This window comes from Poecilia formosa, unplaced genomic scaffold (genome assembly GCF_000485575.1).
Source record: "Poecilia formosa unplaced genomic scaffold, Poecilia_formosa-5.1.2 Scaffold139, whole genome shotgun sequence".
NCBI classification, from domain to species: Eukaryota; Metazoa; Chordata; class Actinopteri; order Cyprinodontiformes; family Poeciliidae; genus Poecilia; species Poecilia formosa.
Window position 1 is genome coordinate 436,295 of NW_006800078.1, and position 24,992 is coordinate 461,286.

Genomic DNA, 24,992 nt, shown 5'->3' on the forward strand with positions numbered 1-24,992 from the left:
AAGTAAAGCTCAGTGATGATGCCTGTCCTGTTCATGTTGATAGTTGCTACTCAGGCACCTTCCACACATAATGGCACTCCTGCTGCAGATGTGTGAAATACGTTAAAGTCATCTTCAGTTGGCAGAGCTCCGTCTCAAAATGAAATAATTACAAACTCAAAATTGTATTTTAGAAAATATCGTACTTTTAAAAACACTTGTCCTTGCTCACAGCAATTGAGTTATTCATTAGTATTTGAGTTGCTGTGAAAAAAACACGAGCGTGAACACACAAACTACATAAGTTTATGATTGTGATGGAAAGACAAGACATTGTAGCTAATATGGAGGCTTTATGGCCCCAAAGTGCAATAGTTTTACCTTCATTACAGTCCTCCAGCCGTCCTTATCAAACCTATTGGCCAATGGCTACGAAATGGCCTGTGTCCTGGGATATTTGTACCCCATGACAACAGAGACTATTAACTGAAGGTTCCTAGAGGCTCTGACCAGCTTAACAAGGTCTATTGTGACATTTTGGGTCTGCAATAAAACAGGATTTCAATTAATTAATTTAAATATTTTTTCCACATCTTCACCAGTGGTGCCATTAGGTGTCAGCAGCGGCATACGGAATGCGTACTTGCTCAAAGACAAAACGAACCTCGTTTTTCATGAAAACCATCCTAACGTGTATTCACAATGCAGAGCATGCTAGGTTGAGTATACTTACTTTTAGTGCTCGAAATGTATTTTATTTGTCGTGGCACAGTAACCACAGGCCCAGCTCTGATAACTGAGAAACGGGCTACAGCTGAATGGTTATTGCCTGAAGACGTATCGAGGAAAACATAAGGCCGAGGCCATGCTACGTAAAGGTACAGCATCTAGAGAACTCTCTTGCATATGTGTGAGTTGTCTAATGGAAACCCCTTCACTGTGCCTTGCAGAATTAGACAAAAAAAAAAAACTGTCATAAACACCGTGCAGCAAACATTACCTTATTCAAAAGTATGAGTTTGATAAAGTGGGGAGATTGCAGAGACAGGATGCAGAGGGAAGCAATCATTTCAGCTCAACAGTCATCGTGGCGACATATGAATCAGAATGCCTTTTGCCAGACAGAATTCATGCTCCTTTCTCGTGATACAAATAATAAGACGTAGATAATACAGTACAGTAGAAGAGAGGGGGCTGTAAAGTTCTTCAGATAGACAGTATAGCAAACAGGATGACAAAAAAAGTGCACAAATTAGAAATACATTCATAAAACTATACACATATAGAACTTCGGTACATTATTTCAAGCAAAATACATTTTTTAATTTTTTTTATTTTTTTTACAAAAATCTTTCAGTTGTGTGTGCTACAATAGCAAAGCAACGTCTCCCACACAAAATAAGGCCATTGTAAACTGATCAAGCCCTCGTTTTGCTGTTTTTTTTTTCTTTTTTGCAAAAACCTAAAGGCAGGTTTTGCCCAACCTCGCCTTTCCGACTCCTGCTCTCAATAAAATCTCTGTCCTTACAAAAATAAAATACGTTTTAAACGCAGTACTCAACACGGGCGAAGATGAACATAACACAATTATGCACGTGAAGCAAGTGGATTTGACATCCTGAACATCCACGGATTTACAATCAATGTGAGATTCAAGCTAGAGGACCAAGACGGACCAAGAGCGACACGTTTCCCACTCAGTCCTGATCTATGACTCTACCTTGACAACAAACAGAAAGTCCTTCTAGATTTTAGCTCCACAAAACTCCTCCAGGCTTCGGCTTTCTGACACTTTTTAAAGACAGCACAGTGCTGTAAAAAAAAGTAATTGCCCCCAATTTAGCTTTTTTTGTCACATAAAGAAAAAATGAAATAAAAATGTGTTTTTTCCAGTAGATTTAGACTCACTTCTGTGCACAAAAGGGTCAAATTACTTTGAATAGCTTTTTTCCAATGAATTCAACGCTTGGAACCTGCATTTTATATTTACTCACGTCATCTTTTCTCATTTAAATTAGAAATCAGTTTTAAATCCTTTGTAAATGGATCATGAAAGCTGTGAAAAGTTTGGAGAACCTTCCTCCTCAGATTTCTAACAATTCAACGGTCATCATCTAAATAACATCACTCACTGGCCTGCCACACATGATGCAACCCGCAGTACATCGAAAGCACTTGTTCAATAAAGCTTACACAAAGATGCTGCACTTTAAAGAAAGGACACATTCTAACCATTTCTTTTGGCCGCAGAAATCCATTGTTTTCTGTTTTGACAGACATTTGCAAAACCCATAGTTACTTTCACTTAGTTAGCATGGCAGAGCAAAAGTAGCATAATTCGACACTGAGATCACGGAGTTACTGAAAAAATGTGACCTTCGTAAGTATAAATAAGAGAGAGAGAGATAAATTTTAGGTATGGTTTTCTTTTTCACACTCAAAGCAGGTGTGGAGATGGAAAGTACTCATATATTTTTCATACATCATGGCAGCTATCCAGGAAAATCATACAAAGAACATAAGATCCAGAAGATTACCTTAGAAACGGTACCATAACCAGTTGCAAGAAATAGCTTAAAAATAGAGCCCTGATTTGAAGCTACTTCTAAAATAGGGGTGTAAGTACATTACTAGCAGGGTTTAAACATCCATATGATCTGAAAATATCAGAGATAAATGTATCTGAAGTTCAAAAGAGGCTAAAATAGGTACTGAGGAGACTCAGCTCATCAGATTTTCCCCTTTTAAGATGAAAGACGACGAGAAAAAGAAGAAGAAGAAGCTCTTTGACAACAACGAAACCAAAATGAAATTTATCAACATGCAAGCCTTAGAGGTCAACAGTGTTAACGCTCAGGGAAAATCCATCTATATACAAGGTTGACTCTTAATTATAACAAGCCAATAAAGTGACTCTTTAAAAAGTTTGCCATCCTGAAGGAACCTCAGAAGCCCCGGCTGTTTGCTTCGGCCCTCAGCTCCTTTGCTGATGGTGAAAACTCAAACATTGCACGTTCAACTAGAATAGCTGACAGGTCCCATTTTGCCCTTTTCTCCCCCAAATCTGTTCGATTCAGAAAGTTCAATGTAGCGTGAGGTGGTAGGCATGGGCCGATTTCTGGTACCAAGGTATGACGAGTTTTTAAACAGGAAGTGAATAAAAATCGCAGAAAAAATAAAATAAAATTCCTCAAATTGCCTACACAGTTTAGAGTTGTCCTAAAGAGACGGCAGAGAGAGTGCCAGTTTTTTTTCTCGATGAATGAAATACAGTGTAGCAAAGGTCTTCCCCTCCCCCGCCTAGTGCTGCAGCATGCTGCAGGTCAGATGGCTGAAATCAAGCCACTGTGCTTTTAATGCTTACATAAAAAAAAAAAAAGAGTTTTCTGTTACTATGTGGAGCAAAGGGTAATGCAGTTCTGCCGCTCTCCCACCTATTGCTGCACACTGCTGGTCAGATGGCTGGAAACAGGCTGCTACACATTTTACAAGAAGGACAAATTTGATAATCAAAGTTTATTTATTTATTTGGGTAATGCTGTAGAAAATGACATTTGGAAAGCTACGGCCAGCATGTCCGTTAATTAGCGGAGGCTGTTCCACTAATATCTTGTTTTTGTCTATAAAGAGTAGAGAGAGAAAGAACTAAACTTATGGGGTGTTTAATCAAAGTTTTTTGGTGTTAATCTATTCACTAGAATCTAAATAACATGAAGTGTTGCTGATAACACTATTATAGATGTACTAACAGTAACTGTAGTCAATGTAATATTATGGCACCAGTAAAAATAACATTTATTTGTTGTGTTACGTCCAAAAATTCAAGATCACGTTCTACTTTTTTGTTGTCAATATTTTGATTATGCAGTGAGAAAATCTGAAACATTTAATGATGTGATTTTCCTTTATGTTTTTACGCCGGCCCATGCCTAGTATGGTGTTGCATAAACTGTGAAAAGTAATATCTTTTTGCAAAAAAAATAAAATAAAATTTAAGTAATTTCAGGGTTTATGCCTTTTGTGACAAATCTTCTAACTTTTTTTTAATGTAATGTATTTTTTTTTTATTGAGTCCAAGGTGAACAACAACAACAAAAAAAAAAGATTTTGGACTTAAATATTATAGATAAGTGCTTAGATGCAAGTCTAAAACCAGAACCAGTCTCAGCCGCTCCAGTGCGTCTCCATAATTTCAATAAAAAAAATACACTCTGGTTTCACATCTCTGCTGAAATTCAAAGATTTGGAAATGTGCAATGAACTTCAGAGTATTTAAACGCCAGTACTTATGTGACAACATTGATTACCGATAATAATCGTCATCATATAATACAGAAAAATAGAGGCGGTTCACCACCGCCTGGACTTAAAATTGAAAAATAATACAAAAAAATTGACAATAAAGTGCTATCCAAAAAATATAAACATACTGCCAAACAGAAAATATAAAAACAGGAATGCTGAAGGTTGTGTTAGTAACATATTGCACCGGAAACAAGTTCAACTACCAGAACGTGGCTGGTTACTGTAAGTACTAGGAAAGTAAATGTTTGTGCCAGTAAATTAGAATATCATCAACAAGTTTATTATTTTCATTAATTCACTTCAAAAGTGAAAATCATATATTGGATACTTTCGATTCATTACATCACGTAATACTTTACAACTAATGCAAATCCTAAATTTGAACGTGAGAATATTGTAACTCATTTATTTTACTTAAAAATGGATAACAAGAGATGTTTAGTCTTATTAATGTCCCTAATTTAATATCTGAGATATAATGTTACAGACTAATCTTTCTTGGTTAACACTGCTGACATGACAGTTGTTCACCAGACACTCGCTGCATATTAATGAAAGGTTTAGTGGAAGGAAAAAGTGTGATAAAAAAATGTTTACACAATATATGACTTTCACTTTTTGAACTGAACTGAAGAAATACATTTACTTATCAATGTTATTTTAATATTTGTGGCTGCACCTATAATGCTATTGTAATGTCCAAAAACAGAAAAAAAGAAAAAAAAAGTCCTCTGAAATTATATACAGGTTTACATATTTACAGCAGGTTCAGAGGGACAAACGAGTGGCATGGCAAGAAAAGGGCTGCTGCTGATGCTTCCCATCTCATTGAGCAGGAAGAAGAATTCAGGACATCAAAACAAAGGAAATGAAATGGCAGTCCAAACACGTGAGAACACCCCCCTCCACCCCCGCCTCATCCCCAACCCCGATGCAGAAGTGGTTCAAGCACACCAAAGGTGAAGGAAGGAACTGTAAAGTCAGCAGCGAGTGTGTGGCTAACTCATTTTCTTCTTCTGCAGACAGCGATGACAGTCACGTCCTTTGCTCTAACTCGGTGCTCCTTTTTCGTCGGGACATATCGGCAAAATAAAGTCAGCGGCACTGTTTACGTTGGTCAAGGCAAGCTAAATAAAAAGACTTTGAAGCGCTCTAAAATGTCTCGCAAGCAAACATGCAGAATGCAGCCGATACATATAGAAAGACAAATAAGTATTTAGCTATCTATTTCGTATATATTTAGATACTCATGTATAAACTCTGCCCTGTGAAAATCATAGAATATAGCAGTGTTGCTACCTCACATAACAGCCATTATGTGAACGTCCGAGCCAGGTTTGTGTTCGATATCCCGCTCTTAGCTTCTCTGTGTGTGTATGTAGAATATATCTTCTTTTTTTTTTCTTTTTTACTTTTTTTTTTTTGCATTACATCTAAGTCATTGACTCTGCTACATATTCATACTTTTATATTGTATACTAGTTTCACCTACTACTTATAGGAATAATAAGAACAACAATAACAATTGCTTTGGTTTTAAAAAATAAAGTTTTTTTTTCTTAGTTTGGCATAGAGAGATTAGAAACTGGCATCGATCGGGATGGCCCCGGGATGAGACGCGCCGCGGAGGTTTGACGACTTCGGAATGCAGGGGCGTGGCGCCTGGCGTGAAATGAGGATCGCTACATGTTCACGTCGCTCGTGTCTACGTTGGGTTCAGGTTTGGCGGGTGAATCGTGATGGACGATGGAGGAATGTGTGGCCGTCGATGCGTGTGGAACCTGGGATGTGCCGCTGAATGGTGTATGCCTAACTGCGTCGCGCTTCGGATACAGTCGTCGTTGTATGTACAGTACGCGTGCCGGTGTCTGCGTTCTGCGGGACGTCTGCTGGGTGTCTAGGTGCATGTGGGGCTGGTGGCGCTCTCCAGGGAAGACTGGGAGAGGCGTCTGGTGAGGGGTCCGATGCTGGGGTCTGCCAGAGAGGAGGTAGGGAACAGCTTGTACCAGCCGCCGACGGTGGCAGACAGGTCCAGGTCCTCCAGGAGGATCTGAGCCATTCCCATGAAGCACTTGTGGTCCATACGTCCGTAATCCCCCCACACTATTACCTGGAGGAGAAATAACAGTAAAACAAAGCGCTGTCAGTGGCATCATCATGCGCACGAGAGCTATGGGAAATAGATGTAAGTAAACTTCATGTCTGCATATCTTTCATTAAAATAAATCAGAAACCCAGAGTCCAGTTACCTGTAGGACTTTGCCCTGAGGACTTTCATCAAACAACAAAGCCTGCTGGTAGGTGGGATCCAGAGTCTTCTTTACTACTTTGGTTTTCTTCTTGGCCAAGCACATGCCGTTCTCCAGGAGATACACCTTCACGTAGGTTGCTAAGCGAGATGATTTGTAGTGAGCCTTCTGCATGGACAGCTGTTGCACATTTAGCCGGTGGCGTCAGTACCTGGTATGTTCTTGGAGCCTTGTTTTGGGGTCAACCCTCTGGCCTGGTTCACTTCCACCTCCAGCTGCCCTCCTCTGTCTACCATGCCTACATGGACATCCCCTAAAGAGAGGGAACGAATCAGCAGCAAATAAATGGATGCACTTTAGACTTGGAATTCAAAATTCATCTTAAATCTGCAGAAGACAGGGAGTAACAGTAGAGGGCGACAAAGACCTGGAGGATTGTGTTAACCAGCAAGTTAGAGGGAGCAGCCTGTTGTGTGTGTGTGTGTGTGTTTTTTTGTTTACATCAAAAGCATTTGTGAGTATAAAGAAGCACATACATATTTGCAAACGGAAAACTGACAAAAATTAACATGCATTTGTTTACATGTAATCTATTGCGTCTTATAAAAAAAACAAGAACAGAAAAAATGCATGTTTTAAAAGTCATATTTCACATTTTATTCAATATTTGACTTGCAGATTTAACTAAGACCTATTTCTTCCAGAGAACTGTAACATAAGAAAGTATCTTTTTTAACTGAGTTTAAAGTCAACTTTGTTCATAATAAAACATTTATCTAACTAAAATGTACCCAAAACAGAACCAGGTTACTCTGCCTCTTCCTTCCACCATCTAAAAATTCTAAAAAAATAAAATAAAAATAAAAAAATAAAAAGAGAAGAGAGAGAGATCTGGACCACTTAAGTCCAATAACAAAGTCAAATGAAACAGCTCCATCACATCGTTCATAAACAAGACTACGCCTCCATTTCTATATTTAATAATAATTTAATAATTTATAATCTTATCTAATCCCATGCTCTCTCTTTGCAAGTATTTTAAAGATACTGCATGCAAATTATTTGTGCAACCCACCACAGTGGACATCTCCTGCAAAATATGGGTTTCACTAGAGCCTTACCCATGGGGGGTGTGGCTAGTGTTTGCCGGCCTACGATCTGGGCGGGGCCAAGACCATCCAGAAAGTCGCTGAACTGACTCTCAGGCCCCAGGCGAGTGGTAGGGAAGACAAACCTAAAAAAAAAAGAACAACAGAGATTACAACAGACTGTCAGACAATCACGGGTGGACGGACGTTGAGATCGCCGCTCGGACACGTACGTTCCTTCGGAGCTGTTGGAGTTGGTGCTGCCGTCGGTGGAGTCTTTGCTCCCCTGCCGTGTCACCCGGTTCCTCATCTCCACGGCGATGCCAGTCTCTGTGCTCCTTCGGATTGTACTGCGGAGCTTCTTCATTCCGCCATCTAAAGAAAACAAAAATAAAACCCTTACACACACGTATCCCAAACCAACTGAGAATACGTGATCATAGAACGCCATTTTCTCCCTTTTCAAAACCAATTCCTTTCCACTGAGGAGGAATTTAAATTCACCTTGAGATTGGCCGTTTCTGCGCTATTTATTTTGAAGCAAGCTCACTCAGGCGAGGAGCCAATCTTGCTTAATATCCTTTGGGATGCCCCTGCTCTGTTGAAAAGAGTTCTCTCCACTTTTCAGGTATTACTACACTCCATTTTTTTTAAACACACACACACAGGTCATTTGGCAGCTGCTCTGGTAACTGGAGGCAATAAGTTTTCAAGCGGTAAAGAGTTTTTCCACAGATAGTCCCACCAGCAACCAAGCACAATACGTAGCATTTGGGGTGGGTGGCATAAACACGGCTTTCTGCCTAAACCCACAAGCTGGGCCGAGAGGCCATGAATCAGTGGAGCCACCGTAACTTTAGAGGAGCTGCAAGTATCCACAGTTTCAAGTGGAAACCTCAAGAGATAGAACAAGTCTTATTTATGCACTCAACAAGTCTGGCCCTTTTTGAATGAGTAAGGAGAAGGATGACAACAGAAATGGCACATTTGTATTTCAACTGCATCATGAAAAACTTCCAACTTCCTTTGGTTTCCTACCAACCGGCTTCTCTGTGTAATTTTTAGAGGTGTCTGCACCTCTCCCCAGCGAGAGAAGCTGTCCAAGGTGGACAGCCTCGATGTTGGTCTCTCTATCACAATCTCACCGCAGCGGTCCTGTGCATGGCGTGCTACAAACAAGATGGGAAACTCTCAAACTTCCTCGCGTGGAACGAGGAGAGCGCGACGTTCTCGACCTCTCAAAGGCCTTGCAGACACAATCCATGTTACAGCAGATTTTTAAAGCTCATGGTTATGTCTTTATTTCATTCTATGAAAGTAAATGATCTCTAAGAGTTAATACCACGTAAATTAGTCTTCAGTTGTGAGCAAGGTTCCGGTTTAAATCTCCCCTGGGCTGTTTGTGTACCTGATGATGAAAAATGTGCATATTGGGTTAACTCAAGTACTGTGAATTCCCTTACCCTGGTACCCATTCCACTTCGCTACACCCGTACATTTTGCACAATCATGCCAAGGAGTACTAGGCGTGAATATTCTTACATCAGAAAACTTTTATGGAAGACTTAATCTATGCAACAAGAAGGTGACCGTGTCATGTATACTTCAACCAACTTTGAAGACACTGATCTTTTGTCCTACAAAAAACAGTAAAGCTGGAGCATCGGTCCAGTACCTGGACTTCTTAAAACACCTTTACAATTCCATTTAGGCAAGGTTTAGATTAGAGAAATCCCAAGAAGGATAAGGAATCAGGCAGCAGAAATATTTACTTTTTCCAAAAGACTGCACAGGAAGACGAAGCACACCCACAGAGGAGCACGGCAATAATACCTGGTGACCTGCACGCCAGTATACCATGCAATATTTACAGTCGGTGCTCACGTGTTGAGCGCTCTCGGCTGCAGAGCAACAAGTCAGAAACATGGTGGGATCTTCTCTCTTAGTTTACGTTTTAGCTCAAAGGTTTTCCGTCCTTTTCCAACTTGCTAATACCGCGTCAACCCACTTGTTATGACAGCACGAACAAAATGTCCGTGCTGTCATAACATCAACCGGATAAACACTGTGATCAACCGGATCACAGTGTGATCCGGTTGATCACACTGTGATCAACCGGATCACAGTGTGATCAACCGGATAAACACTGGCTCCGTGCAGCTCGTTAGGCCTGCAGCCGTGCTACAGGCAGAACATGGAGCTCTATAGGAGCCCAGACAGCTCAGAAAACGCAGAGAAGTTACTTATAAGGAAGGACCCTTAACAAGCCGTCTGCCCGTCGTCGCAGTTGAAGAACACACCCAGCCACAGCCATCCCACCTCATTAGCCCGAGCAACTCCAGTCTCATTAAGCACCCCTGCCATGCCCGTCTCATCGCCATGACAACCACCGACATCCTGCATCGTCACTATCGCTATGGAGATAAACAGAGGCAAACAGAGCCCCTCGACGAGACTTCGGGGATCGGGGGGGCATGACGAGGGTAGAAGGGACTTGAGTCAACGACGAGGAGTGGCACCGATGAGTAGAGGAGGGAGAACGAAGATGAGAAGGATGGAGTCCCACGGGGGGCGACTATCTTCTGATGCTTTCTATTTATAATCCTGCAGTCAAGAATATTTCCAACAGCCACGTGTTTGTACGTGTGTGCGTGTGTGTGTGTGTCTTAATAGCATGACACCTAGACAAACTCCATGCGCACTTCTGCTGCCATGACAACCTCGCCCTCAGATCTGGACCCAGACAATGCCACCCGAGACAACCGGCTCATCTCATGTCACTTTTTTTTTTCTTTTTCTTTTTTATTATGTTATTGAGGCAACACTTATTTAGCTCACTGGCACTTTAACTAGACTCCTCACAGCAACGAGGCTCACAATCAATTCATACAGGTTTAATTAAGCGCTAAGAGTTGTTATTCAAGACGTGGTTAGAAGGCAACAAGTCGTAGCATCTTATATGAGTTGATAATGAAAGCCCAGATTTAAAAGATGTTGGAGCATCATAAAATATCAATTTGTTATTCCACAACATGCAAATTGTTGTAAGTGTATTAATAGCCCTTGATCTTAATTACATTTTGATCAAGCTACGACAACAAATGTTAATACATTTTATTAGTATTTTATGCTACAGACCAACACAAAGTGGAAGGAGAGCTGTTTAGTTTACAAGCAAAACCCTGAAAAGTGTGGCATGCATTTGTACTCAGTCCCTCCCCCCATCACTTTGTTACTCCTAAATAAAAATTAAAAGAAAATTGTGCAAATCCTTTCAAAAGACACCTAAATGCTATTGTTGGTAATTCAATCTTAACATTTTTAAGCATTCTATGATCCGAAAACCGAAGAAATGTTGCACAATTGCAAACCAACCAAGAATAAAGAATCCCACCGCATGATGCTACTGCCGCCGTGTTGTACTGTGAGGATGCTTCCAACAAGAGGAACTGGGAAGACAAAGGGAAACCAGATGGAGCCAAATGATGCAACTCAAAGGGATTCTGCAGCACCTCTTTAACCTCAGTCGGACCCGGAGAAGGTTGAAGCGTCTTCAGTCTGATTTACTTAGTGAGAAACCCCAGAAGACGCAGGTGGATGTCTCTGCAATCACCTGGCTCACTGATTAGTGATCACCTGACAAACAGACCACAGTTTGTGAAACTTAAAGATTGCATGTCAGCAGCACCGGAGCACCACAGATGATTGAGAGACCGCACTCTCCCAATCATCTTTTCATGAATGTGACCTTAAAGCAGATAGGTCAAACACTGTTTCCATCATGGGAGGTGGAAGTGGAGTATAAATATCTCGGTGATCGCCAGAACAACAGTTTAGACTAAACACACAACTTTGGACTTAAGTACGTTTTGAAGTATTTAAGTTTTTCAATGTTTGCAGCAAGATGATCAATATGTTCTATAAATCTTTATGCAGTGTAATTTCAGCTGTCATCATCTGTTGGGGCAGCAGCATCAAGAAGCCTAACAAGCTGATGAAGAAAGTTGGTTCTGTTCCTCTGAAGATGATTGTGCAAAGAAGGATTTTTCATAAAACGAAGAACATTATGTACAACTCTGAGCGTCCTCTTAGGACAACAGTGTCTTCCATCAGAGGCTTCTTCAGATTTGTTGTAATACTGACTGCTACATACTGCCCATAGCCATCACCATCTACAACAACCCACTGAGGAAAACTGAATTCAGCAACATTTATTTTTTCCTTAGGTTCCATGAAGTATTTTTGAATTTAATTGAACTCTGGAGGGAACCATTCTGTTGGTCTAATAACCTAAAACCTTAACCCTCCTAAACTTCACTGACATTTTGTGGTTGTGATGTGTCAAAGTGTGGAAAAATTTCAACGGGTATTAATGCTTTTCCAAGGCACTGAATCTATTAGAAACCTTTTCCAGATTTTTTTTCTCTCCAGAAAAGGAAAATAAATAAAAAAATCAACATGTTTTTGGATTCCAAAATATTTATTATGACCTCAAGCAGTGTTTTTTTTTTTTTTTTTAATTGGAATTAGAGTCTCTGAACGCTTGACTAGTAGTAAAATAAAATTTATTGGGAGAATCAACGTTACGTTTTGTTGGCAGCAGCCAGTTGCTGAGGGGAAAGCAGTTTCACTCTGAAGTGCATTCGGGGTTAACTTTGCCCAACCGCTGTACGTTGATTTGAAAATTTGCTCCTTTTTCGCTCTTTCTCTTTCGATTTTTACTCAATAACTCTAGTCGTCTTTCAGAGCATGTAATGTAAGCAGAAATGTGTCGTAAAACCTTGACTGTCATCTTGGCGAAACATTGGTTGCATCACTGACAGCAAAAAGGAAGAATTAAATTGTAAATAAACTATTTCAGTGATTGATCATTATCATCATCATCATCCTAAAAGTCTGTTTTGTGTTTGCAAAACAGATTGGACAAAGGATTGCTGAATATGAATTTATACACCACTCTGAAAGATTCTTAGTGGTAAAGTATTAAGAGGCTATTCATCTAAACTTCATATCCAGTTATTTATCTGCATGCCCCTCCCTTCTCATCAGAGCCCCCTCCCTCCCAGCTTCAACAGTGATCTCTTCCTTCCTATTTAATCCCCTCCTCCTTGCCATGCGCTTTCCCTCCATCCGTTTCCATGGCAATGCCTTCTGCAATGCACCAAGAGCCCCGGCCGGCATGTTCCCTCATAAGCCTTTCCTCTTACTCTGTCTCTTTCTCTTAGGTTGTATTGTCCTCTCCACAACTCTTTAATCTTCAGCCTGCCTTCTGCTTTTTCTCTGTCTGTTTTGGGAACAAACTCTTCCTTCTGCCTCCTTCCATCAAATGTTTCTCTTTTTTTTTGTTTTTGTACCTGCTTCTCCTTTGTTTCCTGTTTTTTTTTCTTTTAGCTTTTCCTGCTTCCGTCCGTCTTTACTACTGGGCTCCGATCTGTTTGTCATCTGCTCATCACTCGCCGTAAATAATTCAACGTATTTTCTCCTGCCCTGCATGTGAACTGACTCACTCGTAATAATATCAAACCCGCACAGACACATCCTGGAGGGACGGAGGTTCAGTGTCTTTCGAGTGTCTAAGATTATCTGGAGAAGGGACTTTCTAGGTCTCTGTGTTCAGCAGAACCCTTAACGTATCCAGTCTTCATAATACCGAAAGAGAAAAAAAGAAAAAAAAACACTGCATATTTGTAACTAGTGAACAGATGTGCAGAACTTTCTTTTCAAGTGGAAAAACAGATTAAAAAAAAAAATGTTATGGTGACCATGAAAGTAACAAGATAAGGCAGACGCTGCATGAAGAAACAAATATCTAATCATAGATAAGGAATAAAGATGGGTGGGATTACAGAAAACACCAACAGTGAGCCACACACATTGAGATAGCATGCACACAGCTTCAGTGTGTGTGTGTGTGTGTGTGTGTGTGTGCGTGTGTGTGTGTGTGTGTGTGTGCTTTGCAGATCATTAAAGCTGCTCTGACATTTGGAGAGAACACTGATGAAGCCTCTCTCATTATATGCTGTAATATAGAATGCTGTTTTTAGACTCCCCCGGCCGCGCCGACATGCCTATTGGATGCACCGGTGACGGCAACGGGCCGCCATGCATAGCAACAGTAACCAAGGAAGGGTGTTGGACATGAAAGACCCACTGTGGTGTCTTTACCGCCGGAGTCCTGTTAAATTTGGACCACTGGGAGACTGACGGTGGAAGGCTCCGACAGACAGCAGAGTGTTCAGGGGTGTGTGTGTGGGGGACGAAGGGGTGTGTGTGTATGCGTGTGTGTGTATGCTTGTGTGTGTGTGTGCGTGTGTGTGTATGCTTGCTTGCGTGTGTGTGCGTGCGTGCGTGCGTGTGTGTGTGATGCTGTCAGAGGCAGATGCACTCACCGCACAGCCAGAGTCGAAGAGTCAGCTTTAACTTCAGATTCATTGAACTGGCTGGAAGGGAGGTGTTATTTTTATTTCACTTTATATCATGTCGGGTAAAAACAAACTTCTGTCCAAATCAATAACTTTTGTGGCTCTTAATAATTGTGTGTGGTCTATGACTGCAATTGATGCTTGATTGTAAATGGACCCATCAAAAGTTGTTTACGGTAAAAATGTCCTCTGATGTGACGACTTCAAAGAAAGGAACGGATATAAATGAAAATGAAAAAAATGTCGGTGCATGGGTGCATCCGTTTGTTAGATTACAGTAAGCATTTGTGAAAAAATACTTCTGTCAGGCATAGATTTAAAGCGATTCCAACATGTTTGTTCTGACTGGAGGGAATATTACCGCCCCCTGGTGGCCCAGCCAGCGTGCCGACATGAATCCGGTGGAGAGTCTTTGCAGGGAGCTAACGATTAAGGCGTTCCAACCTCAAAGACTTGGAGCTTATGGTTAAATAACAATGACCAAATTACCAATGGAAACAAACAAAACGAAACAAAAAACCCTGCAAAAATCTGTTTCCTTTTGGTTATTTATACTCCCTGAAGCATACGGAGAGCACAATGTGACAGACACTGAAGTATAATCCAGTAATCCAAGTGTTGTTTTCTGTTTGATTATACAGAGGCATTAAACAAATCTAATCTCCTGCGCTGTCCCCGTGTGTCAGGCGGACCGCTCTGTGAGGTAATAAACTAGGAAGCGGTAGAAGGTATTGGGGTCTGGGAGAAGAAATTAGTCATTTAGAGCCATAATCCATAGGAAATGGTTTCTTGAAATCGAAAGACTTCATGTGTGGCAGGATGTCTGTCAATGCGTGAATATGCCCCACTGGCTCTAATCTAATGCCAATTAATTACAATGAGGAAAAGAATAATCTAATTTAGATGTAATTTCCTCATGATTACTCAACTGAACGCCCGATGACCAAGTGACGAGCATTTGCAATATGGTAGAACAATATGTAGCGATAAAAGAACAACGCTTAGAAATAAAAAATCTTTCTTAAAAACTAAACGTGAGGCGACGCGGTTTCTACATCCACACATATCTTTACCGATTTGAACCTTGCCGGTGCGGACAAGGATTTATTCATACTTCGTTTGGAGTTGCGTTTCCCGCAAAGTTTCTCTTATTTGTTTTTTTAGTGCTAAATTTTCTGTGGATGGCGCCATGCATTCATGTTCTCCTTCTGCCTCCTTTGCCTGACCTTTGTGGTGTGTTTCTTTTAGGAGAAGTAGTCAGAACAGTGTGTCCAAATGCCTGGACTCGCCGTCCTCACCGACATAATGACCTGGGAGACGATCGCACGGCGGCACAAGATGACAACATTTCCAACACGGACCTTCAGCTTGAGCGGGCATGGAAACAACAAGTTCCTTGTTTGCGCTCGAGCTCATGAACATAACCTCCACCTCAATGTACCTCCACCATATTTAAGGGCCAGGCAAGGTCTGACCGAAGTGGAACCGTCGACGCGCTGTCGAGTGGTTTGGAGGAGGTTGTTTTACCTCCCCCCTGGCTCGGTGTGTCTTTATGGACAAACCGAGGCAAATCCCCGATGTGTGTGTGGTTTATAACATTGTAATAAACACAGCAATCACGGCCGAGAGGAAAGACCATTACAAGTTCACAAGTTCGTCGTCGTCAGAGGAGGATTAAATAGCTATTGACAACATCTCATTTTATTTCCATTTTGTTAGAAAAAAAAAAAAAGAACAGAAGGAGTTTGGGGGACGTTCAGCCGCAGCATCCGACCAGAAGCAACCAGAGGGAGTTTGATGCTGCAGGATTAAACAAATTTACACAAAAATGTCACAATTTTTATAGTAACGGTGACTACGCAAAACTATAGTCATCAGTTGGCTTCACTGCAGACACACAACATCTAAAAAGGACCTTATTGGGATGCAGCGATGCACGTGCAGAATAGAGACACAAATCCCAGAGCAGCACCCTAGAAACCCAAAAAAAAAAAGAAAAAAGAGAAAAAACTGTTGAATTGTTCAGACTGTCTGGCTAAGAATAGAACACGGACGAGCTGGTGGGCATGATCAGGAAAACGTGACAGATGTCTGAGTGAAACTGGGAGCTAAAGAGATGGGGATTGACACAGAGAGATAAAGGAGATGTGGGGGCGGGGGGGTGAGATGAAGGTTTCAGCAGCCAGATCAAACACAAGAGAGGGCAGCAAGGGAGAACGGTGAGTGGTGACATGAGAGGAACCGGGACGAGCCGGGGAAAGTGATCAGCAGCATCCTGGCAGAGGGCTGGTAGCCACCAACAGTCTCCTCGGTGTGGAGGAGAAAGCTTTTAGAGACATGACTGAAGTTTCAGAGCATCTGGAGCACAAAAGCAAAAGAAAAAAAAAAAAAATCCCCAAAGGCTTGAAAGGAAAAGGGAGGTGGTAGAGCAGGAGGAGGAGGTGGTTGTACCTACAACAAAGCATTAGTCTCACCTGAAATAGCATCAGTTTTTTTCAGTGACTCACCCGGCGTATGAATAGCAATCGTGTGTACTCATCGAGAGAAATTACTATTATTACAGAAAGGCAGTTAGAGTGTTACCACAACAACTTTCCCTCGTCATGACAATTCGCTGCTTTTTATTCGGCGCCGCTCGCCTCGCTCGGTCTTTTCAAAGCAGCAGCAGCAGCAAAGTTCCAGTAGCTCTTTTCAGGAAGGATCTGATTACCGCGGGCGTTCCAAAACGTTGCCACAAAAATGACTTAAAATGCGTTTCCCAACTGTGACTCAGAGGCGAAGCTAAAAGTAGGCCACGAGTGAGTCGAGTCGAAAAAACACCTCCGATTAAAATTGACTAAAAATAAGAAGATAATCATTGCAAAAGATTTTAGATTACCGAAAAATAAACATGCAAGGCGAAGCCATCTGAGTGTTGGGGAGAACTGTATTTCTACTTCAAACATCTACAGAGATTTCATAATTTCTTTTTGTCTGCCACAGGTCTGGAAAAACAATCCCAGTACAATGAAGCTGTAGTTCTTGTGTTTTTCAGCAGAGTGGAACATTTTCCCTTCAATTGTCGGCCAAAAGGAGGAAGACAGTCTGCGGCTGTCATATCTGTTCCAGAGACCTCACACAGAACCTGAGGGAACAGTTTGTATCATTTTTACGTTTTCGACTCAACATTTCAGGGACGTTTTCATTTTATTTACGTTGCAGTTTTCATCGTTAGGATGGACAGTAAACAATTTTCAGTTCAATTTACATATTTAAAAATATACATATTTATAAAACATCTAGTTGTCTACTGATTTCCTTCAAGAAAAAAAGAAATATTTTCAGATAGGATTTGTCTTCTCTGTTCAAGATTGTTTTTTTTTGTATTCATTTCCTTTGGGTCAAAGAGGAAATGTCACATTTAATAAAAGGGTATTTCTGTTACCTGTTGCCTAGTGTGCAATGTGCCTATCTGAATATTACTGTTAGGCTGCAAACTTGCCAATGATGTTCCGCACAGCCTGGGTGAAACACAGTGGACGGAAACACACGCTACTCAACATTTTCTTTGTTTTTTCTTTTTGCAACGTTTTAAAAGTTCACTGAAAATTTGCATGACAATTGGATGGAAACGTAGCTACTGAAATATCCACAGCTTGTTCTTTAGTTTTCTCACCACAAAGATTAAATTACACACTCTCTAGCTACTGCAAGACTTCTGAAGACACTGAGTTGCACTGCAGTTGATTTAACAAAAGCAAAGAGAAGTGGACTTAATAAATATGCAGAGCATTGATCCAGTTAACAATTATTCACCTCTATAATCAGATCTGTCATAAATGTAGAAAAAAAAAAAAGAAAAGCTAAAAGTATTGCAAAACGGCAAATATTTGCAGCAGGTATACAATTCTTTTGTATTGTCCTCATGCTGAAAATGACAGCTTTCCGCTGCGAGAGTGAGAAATAACATCACCGGCAATGATCTAAACTACTTCCCATCACTTTATTCTCAAAGCTGGAACAGGACTTCCAGTCAGTCAGCACAAACATATTTATTTCTGTGACAAATGCCCAGCAGGGGAGACACTTGCTACTGTTCTCAGAGTAAACTTGGACTCAGTTTAATAAGAAAGCTAACAAGTATTCTCTTCCTGTGTCAAATAACTCTTCCCTTGCCGTCTCTGCTTCTTGTCTTCGTCTCTGGCGTTTTTCCAGCCGTGGCAGAGGAGTGGCAGAAATAAACACACAGACGGAAGATTTAAATGAAGAATATTTAAAGGACTTGAGGTTTACAAAAAGACGAGTGTGGGTGTTGAATGAGTAGGGGGGAGGAGGGAGGAAGCAAATAAAGAAATGAAAGAGGGAGGCCATCGCAAATGAATTTGCACGAGTCGAACGTATTTGCAGAAAAATATAAAAAGAAAGTAATGACGGAGACTAACCCGCTGAAAATATATATATATTTAAAGATACACAACTGTTTTTTTTCCCTCACAGTTTGATATTAAATCAACTGAATGATATATTCATCAAACATAGAAGCTTACGTCGAGAAAGACTATATATGCTCTTAAACATTTGGGAAAACTGAGGCTGGACCCACAATGTTTGACCCAAATCAACCACTTCTGAATTTCAAGAAAATAGACCAAAACAATCTCATAAAATCTCATGTTCTCATATTTGTGCCATTTAGTCATCCTACTAGTTTCAATCATTTTCATTTTACAAATCAATGGAATGCCTCTTGCAAGCATAAGAGCTCAAAGCAGAACATTGTGAGACTTTATTCCCAATACATGGATGCTACATGTGCGCTCTTTTCCTGCTGTTGCATTCCAAGTTTTTTCTGTGCCCGGCATGCAAAGCAGCGGCCATGGTGACCACTTCCTGGGCTGTCAAAGGGATGAGTGCTCAAGTAAAAAAAGAAGAAAAACAAAAAAAACAAAGCACTTCTGTGTGCAGCAGAAAACTGAGCAAAGCTGTGTCGGGCAGCATAAATCTGTCCAGCTGCTAAGCGGACGGATTTTTTCTAACATTTTGACCCACAGACACAACCATCTAACTGTTTATTTTTGTTCTGAGACAGTGATGTAACTTCTTCCAGTGATTCTAGGCAGCTGGCATAGAAAGCTGGTGTTACTGAAGTATCTCGTTGCGTTGGATTTTGGGCTAAGTGCTGACATCTTTATGGCAGAAAACACACTATGATGTCTTTTCTGTTCTGCCTTAACGGAGAAAAAAAAAGGTATTAAAAAAAACAAAAAACTTTTGATCATTTTTAATGTGTCAAATTAGGGCTACAAACAAAAAAAAAACTGTATTCATCCTCATTATTTAAGTGTTTCACCATTAGTTTATCTTCCAGTATAGGATCAATCAATCTGTTGTATTGAAAATGGCTCATTTTGACTGATGTTTATGGGCCGTCGGGTTGGAGCGGATTACCTCAATTGTCATTATTTTCAGTGTAGACACATGTTTCCAAATGCAGATGTCTAGGATACAAAACTGCAGTCTGGAACAAATTAAATTTGTGTTGAGAAGTTTCATTTGATGTTAGTGAGATAAAGAAAGTCTGTATGTACGTATGCAGTGTATGCAAACATCTGGTTCCCTCTGTGTGTTGGTTTTAATCTGACCGCTCCACAGGTTCCTATCAGGGGCGTCTTCCTCTGTGTGAGGGTCGACGGTGAACTGGGAGCTGATCTCCTGGCGCTCAGTCATGGATAAAACCTGCTTAGGAGATAAAAGCTTGTTCAGTAAAGAAGTGACTCACCTGTTAAACCTGGGAAACTGTGTCGTGTGCGTCCGTGTGCGTGCGTGTCTGTGTGTGTGTTCCTTCTCCTTACCGATCCTAATAATAGCAGGTAATAAAAAAAAAAGCACAGACAAAACCAAAATGCCATCACTGTGGCTTGCCAGTTACAAAGGCTAGAATAATGAGATGGCGGTATTACACATTTTGGAAACTAGAGATACGTGTAGAATGGCATGGAAATATTAAATGAAATATATTGAAAGAAGAACATTCTTATATGGATGTAAGAATGTATGAAAACAGACTAAAATGGGTGAGGAGTAATAAATAAAACATCTGCTTATACAACAAAACTGCTGAGCTTGGCTGCACTGCAGTAAAAAAAAAAAAGTGCAGTCGTAGAACATGAACATGAAAATCAAACTTTAACGTGCAGTTCTAAAAAAAAATCACCTGGGTTTGTAACTGATATTAATGTTTATCAAGGTTTTAGCTGGAGCTAATAGCTGGGGACAGAAACGCTAATCAAAACTCCAGTGCAGAAATAATATCAAGAACGAGACTAAATACAAAGGGATGAACTGAAAAGGGCTAGATCACAGCTCAAGTAAATAATCCAAATGGGTAACACTTTATTTGAAGGGGGGTGAATAAGACTGTCATGACACTTTCATAAACATGACATAACACCTGTCATGAACATGAATAAGCCTTCATGAATATTTATGACTGTTGTCATAAAGCGTCATTCGGTAAATCATGACACTTTTAATACAAAGTTGAGATTATTCAAAATGTCTTTGTTATGACAACTTGACATTAACCAGGAAATCATTACTGACATAAATTTGTTATAAAAGAATTAATGATTGCACTTTAAAAATCAGGTATCTTTATGTTATTAAAGGTAAAGTTTAAACAGTAATGATTTCTTGGTTAATGTCAAGTTGTCATAACAAAGACATTTTGAATAATGTCAACTTTGTATTAAAAGTGTCATAATTTACTGAATGACGCTTTATGACAACAGTCATACATATTCATGAAGGCTTATTCATGTTCATGACATGTTTATGACAGTGTCATGACAGTCTTATTCACCCCCTTTCAAATAAAGTGTTACCTCAAAATGCAAACACAGATGAACCCCCTTCCCCCCCAAAAAACAAAAAAAAAAAACAGAATTGTGACATGCACTCACTTCCTACTAACTCCAGGATTCAGTTTAACGTTTTACTGCAAACTTTTTAAAAGTCCTAGCGGCTTGGCACCGGAAAGCTTTACCACATAATATGATTAGGCCACAGCAATGCTAGAATTGGAGAAGGACTGACCAACAGCAGATGAGGCAATAGGACGTATTTACACATTTGTCATTCCAGAGCGTAGCTGTGACATGTTGCCAGCTACAAAATGACCACAAGAGCCAATTAAAATAATTCATGCCTTCCATCCAAACGGTAGCGTTTGGTTCCTTAAATACCGCGGCCCTGGTCCACTTTCGATGGAAGCGGAATACGCTTGGGGGGAATTTGAAAGCACCAATGCCTACTGTTGGTTTTCGAAACCAAATATTTTAGGGGAAGTGTTGATAATTTTATATGAAAAGCAGGATATTTTACGCCAAATGTTTTGTTTATTTAGTGAGAGACATCAAGCGGTTTTAACCAGTCAGTCAAAATGTGGGACCCAGTTCTTCATAGAATGGAAAACCTAAGCTAACCTCACAGACGAGGTCAAACACGTAAAACAACTCCGTTGTGCTGCACCACCTCATAGTTGACCACTCCGTATTTATTCCAGGAATTGGTTAGCAAAATAAACCAAACCCAAAGTGGTCTGTCTTTAACCTAGCTGCAGCTTTCAGCATTGTGTAATTTTGTCCAACTTAGTTAAACTTTTGTCAAACAGGCACAATGCTGAGTTACTATAATGCTTCCAGTATGATTTTAATTAGGGCGGGTTAAATTGAAGCAACTGCCACTGGCACCGCACTGATGTTTCCAGCTTCATTTTTGACCGTACTCGAAAACTTGCTTACATGAGACGATAAAAAGTGTGGTCCTGAAAATTGACCGAGTCCAATTCCACAAATGGAGCCGGGCAGAACATAGCGTCCAGAAACGGACACAATAACAACACAATAACCTCGTTATGGTGTAATGGCGACATGGTGGCATGTTCTCCAATTGTTTTTGACCACCTTGTCTTTTTCACATCGAAGTGTCTCCCTTGCTGGTTAAACCATTAATTTAATTGCATGCTTTTCATTGTTTACTGAGAAAAAGTTGTAGATAAGAGCTCATTATTAAACTGAACCAGATTTGAATGTTACTAAAGATCTTTCACTGTTGCTACACATGCAGTGCAGATTTACTCCGTCTCACTCTTCCATCCCGAGTAAATCAGTCCGGGGGCTTATTGGCTATTAGCTGAGTGACTGAGCGGAGCAAGGAGCAGACTGCTGGGTCGACCCAGCCCACCGACCAATCAGCACGTGTCAGTCGGAACATGGAGTTCCAGCGGCTGACCGGACGGAGCTGTTAACGACTGCCAGGGCGAAACCCGAAAGGAGACACAACTAGCCCAAGCATTTCAAGACGCAGTGCTTCTTTATCACCCAGTCTCAGTGGCTCACGTAGGTAGTTTACTTTACTTTGGCATCTATGCAAACCAAATAAAAGAGGTAGTAATTGGAAAACAAGACCCAAATCCAGCCTTCATTGAGTAAACAAGATCGTTTTTCCGTACCAGACTTGTAACTTTGCCTGAGAAGATTCCTAGAAGATCAGTGACATCATCTGGCTGGACAAATGTTACGCAAAAGCCTTATGACTTGATTCAATTTGAAGCTAAGTCAATTGGAACGTTTTACCCTGTAAGCCTCAGTAACATTTTCTTTTCAAGATACACTGATTCCTTTGTTTTTGGAGGTTTTAGGGTATTTCCTACAATTACCGGTACGAGAATTTTTTTTCCTTTGACGCCAATGAGGTGGTGAGTGGCCCAATGATTTAATTCTATCAGTTGTGCAGGAACAGGGATCTCTAAGAGTGTTTTCACTCCTGATAGTCCAGTAGACTCGGTTCAGTTTTGGACCAGAACTGCTACATTTGTTACACTTTCAGCTGGTGCGGTTCACTTTCGCACAGCTCTGCGTCAAACGATCCAAACCCTTCAAAAATCCTGTCCACGCCCTCATCTGTGGTGGCGCTACACCAAGAACCACTGAGGGAAATGCCGCAAAAAACTTTTGAAGAAGACGTCTGGCACAAAAGCATTGTTTTTGTTTACATTTTGTAGTTATAGAATTTGTAGCTGTAGGATATTTGTCTTTTGTAAAAGTCGAGTCATTTCTCCTTCTACCTTCGAAACAAAAACGTTTCTTATTGTCGTATTTATCCAGAAGGTTCTACGCTACAGTTCGCTTGGAGTGGTCTCCGGTAGGTTTGGCGTTCACGTACACATTCAAACCGCACCAGAGTTCGCATCAACTCAACAAGGCGCAGGTTTTTAAGAGGGCCAAAGTTTAATTTGTTTTGGTCCGATTGTGCATTCACACCTCCCCAAATGACTTTCTAGGCAATTTGAGTTTTATTTAAGAATGATTCCTAAAATATGCAGGATGGTGGGCCTTCAGGACCTGGTTTTGGGACCACTAATAAAAAGCACTAAATGCTTATATGAACTGCATTAATCAAATAGCCTTGATTTTCCCTTGTAGCTAGCTCCATGTATCTTCCCATTAACTCTGACTAGCTTCATGCTATTTTGCATATAGGCCAAATAATTCAATTTGGGTCTCAGTGGGCCAGAGCAGCTTCTTCCACACGTCTATCTTCCCCACCTGGCTGGTTGCGAACTACAAACAAGACCTCGTGTATATTTTCCCTTCCACTTCACAATTCCGCAATTCTTTGCCCAGGTCCATAACATAAACCCCCAATAAAACACACCAAAGTTTAATTATGGTTATACAATGGCACCATGAAAGACTCTGAGGAGTGTGCATCACTTTTTTTTTCTTTTTTTTTTTTTGGTAAACTCTAGTATAACCAAATTCACTACCAACCGTAATTTCGGTAATAGGAACAACTATATTTTTTCAAATTGCTGAAATAACTTTTGACGTTTATCTAACAGCCTGTTGACAACACGGAGAAGGAAGAAGAACGGTGCTGTGATGTTGTGATTTGGTTCCAGGCCTGATGTGTTCTTCTGGCTGCTATAAGGACATCTAAATTTAGATTCATCTCCCTTCCTCTTTTCTACATCCTTAGCTTCTCCTTGCCTCCTCTTCCACACTCTCCCCTCCTATGTGCTCTCCTCAGCACCACAAACACAGAGACACGGAAGCCCCTGTGGTGAAAATATCGACAGCTCTGTCTGCGTCAGACAAGAGTCAGCTGTGCCTGAGCGGAGCGAGTTCTTTCTGCATGAGTCTATATTGGGAAATGGCGTTTTCAGAAGCCGACAATATAGCTTGTTCATAAAGGACTATGAGCTTTATATAAGTGTGTCTCGATACACGAATGTACTAAAACCTGAAGTGGAAGCTATTATGAAAGATAATCTTGATGCTATAGTCAGAGAATAAAGAGCCTGAGTGTCAGATAGGTGAGTAATTGATTCCAATGTTGCATAAGATACCTGAAGTAACATTTTATGTGGTACAAACGAGTGTGACTAATGCAAGTTGGCAGGATTTGGATGTAGCTCTTGAGTCTCTTCAGTATTGTAAAGTTCTGTCATAGATCCACTGCTTAGAGTGGATTCTTTTTGGAAATCATAAACACTGAACATTTTGTCATATCGCTGCACACAACAGATAGAAAAACAAGTTACATTCAGTTTAAAGCACTATAGGCACAACATACGTCTAGCTAGCAAGAGAGCAACTAGCATGCCACTCACATGCAGAGAAAACTTTAAAAACATTACCACTTTGAAAAATAGATACATAAAAAGGTATAGGACACGACCTAACCATGTCCTTGAAGACTTTTAGCTGGAGTGAGCTTGAGTCAGAACATCTGACTAACGTATAAATGCAACTGCCTCAGTTCGCTGCTATTGGGACTACTGACTAAAATTAGGATTTTAGTCAGCAGAGCAATAAAGAGAAACATCCGTTGAAAGTTCATTTTATTCAGAATATTTACCATGTTTAAAAACAGGAAAAAGAAAATGACCTTAAAAGGATTTCTGT

General features: G+C 40.6%; 1 protein-coding gene across 4 annotated transcripts in view; it reads right to left on the bottom strand.

Annotated features, from left to right (window-relative positions):
• Positions 1–3,344: 3,344 nt before the first annotated feature.
• rims3 (regulating synaptic membrane exocytosis 3) overlaps positions 3,345–24,992 on the bottom strand; it is a 40,086-nt gene continuing 18,438 nt past the window's right edge. For 2 of the 4 annotated variants that reach the window (XM_007562616.2, XM_016676686.1), the window contains 5 exons: positions 7,855–7,996; positions 7,655–7,767; positions 6,745–6,846; positions 6,534–6,673; positions 3,345–6,394 (listed from right to left, as the gene is read on the bottom strand). In XM_007562616.2, the coding sequence (XP_007562678.1) occupies positions 6,182–6,394; positions 6,534–6,673; positions 6,745–6,846; positions 7,655–7,767; positions 7,855–7,996 (710 nt within the window). In that variant the 3' untranslated portion in view covers positions 3,345–6,181. Of the gene's footprint in view, positions 6,395–6,533; positions 6,674–6,744; positions 6,847–7,654; positions 7,768–7,854; positions 7,997–8,125; positions 9,599–9,629; positions 9,652–24,992 lie in introns of those variants that run through there. The other 2 variants (XM_016676687.1, XM_016676685.1) reach the window with 2 other exon arrangements.